Genomic DNA, 7346 nt, shown 5'->3' with positions numbered 1-7346 from the left:
TCTCTCTCTCTCTCTCTCTCTCTCTCTCTCTCTCTCTCTCTCTCTCTCTCTCTCTTCCGTGCAAACTGCGTTCAAACGAAGCGTCATTCACGCTTTCATTTTCGTTTTGCCAACAGAACTATGACGAGGCCGCCGCTTTTGTTTCTATTACACTCGACGTAGCGGCCTAATTTAAACATGTCGATCTGGCCAGCGTTATACAGTCGTTTCTATGTAATGAAATGGAACTTTATAGCAGATATCCAAACAACACGATACATCTCATGGATATATTCTATATATAGCGTCACGTTTACAAAAGTATACTTTAGAAAGTCATCATAGAATAATTCTTTTCTTTTTTTCAGATTTTATAATGGAAGTTGTGGAATTATTCGAACGGGGTCTTATTTTTCCAACAACCATGACACAGCATTTACAAACTGCTTTTACGTACGATGCTCGATCTCTGGAAATGAAAAAATCCTCGGAGCTATATGTTGTACCAGGTTGCACGAGTTTTGTCGCACACACACAAGGTATACATCTGGATGTTAATTCGCGAGTGTTTCCTATTCGGCTCGACCTTGGTGTCGAGCAACGGATTGTCATAGTCTGGAGAAATCGTCGTCCGGTGTGCGGCGTGTTGCGTACACGCGCTTGATTCGCGTTGACCGAGGCGGCGAGCGGCGTGAGAAACCGGCAAGGAGGGCGGAGGACGAAGGGGGATGTAGCATCGTTGCGTAACAGCCTGTTGTCTCGCGCTACAATGACAACTCGTGCGCGTTGATGCAATTCTCGAAAATATTTATAATATGGCGACGGCACGTACGTATGTCAATCGTACGTGCATCATTCGCGGGCGCATTTACATGGAAGTTGCAGCGGGACTCGAGACGGTATTTTCGGCGATAACTGCGCGAGCGCACGCGGGAGACTTTCTTGAAACAGTAACTCGAAGGCAAGTGGACGGCATGACCATTTGAAAGACGAGTCAATTTCCAAGGTTTCCAAAAAGCCAATGCCGAATGTTAGGGGAAGACGAACAATTGTTAGTATTTATTTTGAGACACACTATGTCAACACTATGCAACTTTTTCTCGTTTCTTTTTTCGAAGCCGCAAAGTGGTAAGAAGATACAAGCGAAAATAAAACGAAGCAACGCGCATCCGCTCACAAACTATTTCTCAGCCGCAAATTTCCATAACTTTCACTTGCTCGCTTCGTTCGCGCTTATCTCTGCTAAATAGATCTTAGAATTATTCTTTATTTCACGCAAGTGCGTGATCTTAACTCCAATTAACTGCAGTTTTCTCCTCAGATGCAAGCCGCGGGACAAGCGAGGATAAACATTTTACTGTTACTTGAGTCTCAGTGACTTCATCGATTTGCGGCTTTCTTAATAGTACTCGTAAATCATCGATGGTGTTGCGGATTGTAACGTTAGATTAACACCAGTAAGTTCAACGAGCACGATCGACGGCGCGAAAGACGGTACGAAGAAGCTCACGCGGGATAGCGAAGGGCCGCTAAGGACTATTTTCAGGGCGATTACATCACCGAGCTGAAAATTCATAAGGCGGCTCGACAGAGAGCTCAGAGATTTGCATCCTCACGTCACTTTGCCTGTAACCTCGATGTAATATGGGCATCTTCCCCTCATCTCCACCCGTGTGTAAATACATTTGGACGAGCGAGTGGGAGATCGACGCCTCCCTAACGAGCAGACGGCAGCGCGCGATGGTGGCGTTGCCGATGACGAAGGCGCCGCGCGTCTCTCGTCAGTCAAATAGCGATCGTCGTTGCATGATCATTTAACATCGCAGTTGGTACAAACGCAACCACGGTGTACGCGATTCCGACCTGCGTACGAAAATAACTCCGCCGAGAACGTTTCTCGCGCGGCAACCACGGTCGGCTCTTCACGTTTGAACTCTACGCGTGAGACGTTCTTTCGCGATTTTACAAATAACTTTTCTAGATCCGTGCGTAAATAGTACAAGACATCCCAACGGGCTAGTGATAATAAACAGATAAATATTCCATGGAGACCGGTAGTTAATATTTACGTAGAATTATTAATAAAGGTGAGTCACGATTTCAGAATCGAGGGAAATATACATCTGAACGTGTAAACATCAAACAAGTGTGAAGTATATTAAATAAGAGTAAAATTCTTACATAACGTAGCTTGAGAATTACGAGAGATGTTATGAAAAGTGAACTTACGTTTTTATATAATATTGTTTTACTTGGTCAGTATCTAGAATCTCGATCCTTGAAATAATGACATTATTGTTCATTGCTGAATCAACTATGAATCAGTCGAACGAGTGTAAAGTCCATTTTCATTTGGTGGAACATTCTCAGAAGCAAGTGGCACGTGCTCTAATTTAGAAAATAAAGAAGAAAAAGTTAAGACAAAAGAAGTTTAAGAGAAGAAAATACTTGAAAATTTATTTTTGTGAAATAAAGTTTATTTCTATAAATAAAGCTTATATCCTATAAGTAAATTTTCAAGTATGATTTAAATCATAGTATTTAAATCATACGCACGCGCATACATATATAATAATAAAACGAACTTGCAACGAAACTTTTAAGTCGCTTTTGAAGACTTGATGTCATCCTCGGGTAATCTTTCCATTAAGCGAGTAGTTTTAGTAATCAACGGTTTCTGTCTCATGCCAAGTAGGAGAACAAGAGAGAAGAAGATAGAGTCTTGAACCTTTTTACACGTACTCTCCGTATTTTTTTAGCATGTCCGCGATATTGTTGCAAATTTCTCGTTCATATCAAACGTATTTTCGAAAAACTATTTTCTAAAGCAGGATCACACAATCGATCGAACGAAGGAGGGAAGTGAAATAAGTAGCGCTAGTGGGAACTCGAGTGTGCTTCTCGCATTATCGCATCAGTGAAAGAAGATTGACACTCGCAAGATGAAGCGATTGATACTGTTGGCTCTCCTAGCCGCCGTAGCAATGTGTAGCCACGAACCGTTCGAAGTGATTTTCGAGTGGAAGACCATAGACTTTCAATGGCCGTCGGACGACGAGCGGCAATACGCCCACACACACGGTGACTACATTGCGGTGAACAACTTCTTCACCACCGTGAAATTTTGGAAGGACAAGATGTATCTGGCGATACCGCGATGGAGAGATGGTGTGCCGGTGACGCTCGCTGTCACTTCGGCGAGGCCGGTGAACGGTTCGACGGCGCCCGAGCTGGAGGCCTTCCCCAGCTGGGCCATGCAAAAGCTGGACGACTGCAGCGCGTTCCAGTTGGTCCACAGCATGGAGATTGATCCGAAAGGCCGCATGTGGGTGCTCGACACCGGTAAACCATCAACACTCAGGGAATTCACGGCCCACTGTCCCGCACGTCTCGTCATTCTCGACCTCGAAGATAAGGGCAAGATTCTCCGCACTTACGAGTTCCCCGATCATGTGGCTCGTCGCGGTATCACCTATCTCAACGACATTGTTCTCGATCACGAAGACGGCGGTATGGCGTACATCACCGACAGCAGCAACAAGGACCCCGGCATCATCGTGTATTCCCTCAAAAATAACACCTCGTGGAAGATCCGTCATGATTCCATGAAAGCGAAATCCGAGGCGACTTCATTCATGGTGGCGAAAACGCATGTGATATCGCCGGTGAACGTAGATGGTATAGCGCTTTCGTCAGCAAGCAGCAGCGACAGGTAATGCTAAATTAGCGTTTCTTTATATCCGATCAATTTTACGTTGTTGTTTTTCTCCGCAAAGAGAGAGAGAGAGAGAGAGAGAAGCGCTAAAATATAACTACGCCTCTGATCATCCTCAGCCTCTGAACATCTTTATTTAAATAAATATAAAAGATGACTTCTATGACACTTGACATGACATGACATGAAGAAAAATTACTTTTGCGTCACACTTTACATTGCTCCTTATTCTGAATTTTCTTTTATCGATAAAAATATTATAAGATATCATCTGATTGGCTATACGTCATTTTTAGAGACACTTATAAAATAAGCGTTATATACAATATTGCGCAAAATGTGAAATTTCTCAGCAACATCGAGCGATTCATTCGTCCTAAAGATCTTACGCGAGATCTATGAAACGATACGATGTTTCAGGCAAGTCTATTACTCGCCTCTGTCTTCCTTCCACCTGTACTCGATCCCGGTGTCCGCTTTGAAAAGCAACGCCACGAATATCGATCATTACGTGAGAGAACTCGGACGGAAGAATTCGCAGACGGACGGCATGGTGATGTCGGCCAAGAACGTGCTTTACTTTGGTCTGCTGGCCGACGACGCCATCTCCATGTGGGACATTAAGAATTCGTCATCCTTCACCATCGGTCAGCGTGTCATGTCGCGCGATCATGTGTTGACGCAATGGCCGGACAGTTTCGCCTTCGACGAGGACGGCTATCTCTGGTGCGTCGTCAACATGCTGCAAAACTTCTTGAACAATCGCGTCAACATCGACAAGAACAACTACCGTCTCATCAGGACACGCGTGAATGTTAAAAACTACCAATTCTACGAGAATGGCACAGCACCGGAATTGCCGGACATCAACGCCGGCACTCCGCTTCATGACTCCATCAGTTTCACGCTCGTCACGCTGCTTTTAGTTTTGATACTTGTCACGGAGTAGTAGCTTCTTCCTTCATGGAGAATAGTAGCGGGAAGTGGCAGCTTGTATATTTGGCGCGCACGCCAAAGAAAGAGAGAGAGAGTTTACCACCTGTAAGTTTACATTTTACAGTCAATCACTTAAATTATATTAATTCTTCAACGTGCGACACCTTTCCATTTATATGTTAAGTATAAATAGATATAGATATAACGCGCGTGCGTGAGAGAGAGATAAATATAAGAGGGTATAAGGAGCGCGTGACGAAAAAGACGTTTATCGAGGGAAATGTGTCCGTATGATATATGATTAAGATGAGTAATTGACTTCATTTAAATAATAGTGTTAAAGTTTATCGCTCCTCCAGCGCGTTTTCTCGATCGAGTAAAAAGAAACAGTTCTCTCTTCGGCATTTTTCAGTCATACTTAACCTTGTTGTCCGTTTGCATTATATATCATTACAGAGGTCGCTAAAGAAAGAAAAATAGAATATTTCGACAATGTTTTGCTTATGCAACAGTGTATAGAATCGGTGGACAACTTCTATTATCTGGATTTTCGTCGACCCCTTTACACAGTTTCGGAATTATTTATAAATCTACCTCGCGCGAGTCTAACGGAAAGAGAACTGAATTTCAGTGGTCACACTTCTGACGGCTTGTTAGATCAGAACGCATTTGATCGCCGCGAGCTCAATCGAATCGAAAAAGACGGATTCGCGAGTATATCGAAATTATCAGCTTCCACTTTTATTTCAATTACGCAGCTGTCAAACCGTACATCGTTCACGATATCGTTCGCGAAATCCGCTGCTGCTATTGCTGCTAATCGTAGAATGTCGCTGAACGAATCTCACATAAACGAAAGTTCAATGTATACTCAGATAGACAAAGATGCTACACATAGCATGCAAACATTTGATGTCGATACTTCGTAATGCAATTGTAACAGCGCAACATGTTTAAAACATATTATTTAAAAAAATACCATTTTATTACGCCATACTTTGAATGAAAACAGTAATTTTCATGGCATTAGATATGCCTTCTTTCGCACACTGACAAGATTTTTGTTCTATGAGGACGTATCTTTGCGCAGTTGTGTTACCATTTTCAATTCTCAATTCGGTCATTATTCAAACAATACACTAAAATATGTCTATCTGGGTGATTTATACGGTGGTGGACGAAAAGGTCGATGAGTATGTTTGTGAGTTTCAGAATATGTGTATCCCAATGAGAGAATTCTCCTATTGGATTGACGGGATACACATATTTCGAAACTCACATAAAACATACTCGTCAAACTTTTTCTCCACGATCGTGCGATATTAATGTTAATATGTATGTATACGTGTATATTTTTAACACTTTATTTAGCATCTCCAGCATCAAATCCAAACCTGAGTAGTCTTTTGCGGTTTAACTCAAATCGACGAGTCGTGTTACTTCAGTTTCGTGTTAAATCTCCGTTTGTGTATATAAAGCATTTATTAATATTTATTATTATTGTTATTATATTATTAAGTTGTGAAAATTATTAGTATTACTAATTGTTCTCATAGATGCTATATCGGTGCTAACGTTATTATATGTCAAGAACCACAAATATTATTAATAAATGTTCACTCTCTTCACGTAATATAACAAAAGCGAATTCCAAATAAAGGTATTTATTTCTTAGAACGTCGTCCTTGATTTTTCTTCGCTCTGTCGCGGTCGACAAATAGGCTTAATGCATCGCGATGCAATGTGCATACCGATACGATAAGTCACGTTGGTTTTTTCTGTCGCGGTAGTCCTTCGATTCATCAGTGTAAATAATCGTGCGTATAACATACCGGTTCTCTATCGTCATTAACAGTGGCGGCATTTTTCTCGGCGAAAACTCCGTTCGTGATCGCCGCTTAATGAGCGTATCATGCGAACTGTATACATTGAATAGCAGGTGCGATCATGTTGATTTTGCAGCATGACGTTTTGTAACATGGTTCGTTGACTGCCGCTGTTTCGTGACTACGAATGACTACGCGTGACACGCGTATAAATTGCGCACACACACGCGTGTGCGTGCGCGTATCATCGTGTAAAAGTAGAACGGCGCGAGCGTGAGGCTGTCGCGAGGACAATTGTGGGAAGTCGCTTTTCCATCCTCTCTCGTTTCTCTTTTACGAGATACACATAAACACACATCTATATACACGTACAGAGATTTCGCAAAAATAAAGAAGTATCTCCCTGAGTGAGAACGAGCAGAGATTGTGCGGCTGCAGACAAAACAAGCGCTTTCCAAATCGTGTTAACTCGATTCAATTATTGTCCGCGTTTTCGTTGGTGTAGTGTGTATTTCGCGCGTTATGTATTTCATTCGGAAAGGACCTAACCAGTGAGCAAAAAATCATTGATAGAACGTTATTGCAACGATATTCAATAACGTAGGAAGATTTTCGATGTGTAGTTTTTAACGTTATATATCGACATCATTGCTGCGAGTTACTTCAATAGTTCTAAAATATTTTTGCAATATTATCTGGTAGTGAATTTTTCTAAAGTATTAAGCAAAAACTGCCAAGTGGTACGCATAAAATCAATACTTTAAGATGTTGATCCAATGTTCTTTGTTTATTAAATTCGATTATTTCCTCTTTATTCACTTTATAGATTTTATATATATATATATATATATATATATATATATATATATATATATATATATATATATATA

The 7346-nt window shown here is 41.5% G+C and overlaps 1 protein-coding gene across 3 annotated transcripts; it reads left to right on the top strand.

The window, feature by feature from the left end:
* The first annotated feature begins 360 nt into the window (after positions 1 to 360).
* LOC116849799 (major royal jelly protein 1-like) lies at positions 361 to 6307 on the top strand. 3 transcript variants are annotated; one of them, XM_032827345.1, is made up of 4 exons: positions 361 to 518; positions 1301 to 2066; positions 2808 to 3691; positions 4115 to 4643. In XM_032827345.1, exons 3-4 carry the CDS (start codon positions 2922 to 2924, stop codon positions 4641 to 4643), a joined length of 1299 nt encoding a protein of 432 aa, XP_032683236.1. In that variant the 5' UTR covers positions 361 to 518; positions 1301 to 2066; positions 2808 to 2921. The 3 variants fall into 3 exon arrangements, with proteins under 3 accessions (XP_032683236.1, XP_032683235.1, XP_032683237.1); XM_032827344.1 differs by having other exon boundaries at positions 362 to 518; positions 2811 to 3691; XM_032827346.1 differs by lacking the exon at positions 361 to 518 and having other exon boundaries at positions 1314 to 2066; positions 2811 to 3691; positions 4115 to 6307.
* Positions 6308 to 7346: the final 1039 nt, after the last annotated feature.

The sequence above is a fragment of the Odontomachus brunneus genome, unplaced genomic scaffold (assembly GCF_010583005.1).
Source record: "Odontomachus brunneus isolate Ranch 3 - 2012 unplaced genomic scaffold, Obru_v1 Obru_scaffold_126, whole genome shotgun sequence".
Classification (NCBI taxonomy): domain Eukaryota; kingdom Metazoa; phylum Arthropoda; class Insecta; order Hymenoptera; family Formicidae; genus Odontomachus; species Odontomachus brunneus.
Note: the sequence above shows the minus strand (reverse complement) of the source record. Positions and strands in the feature narration are given on the sequence as shown.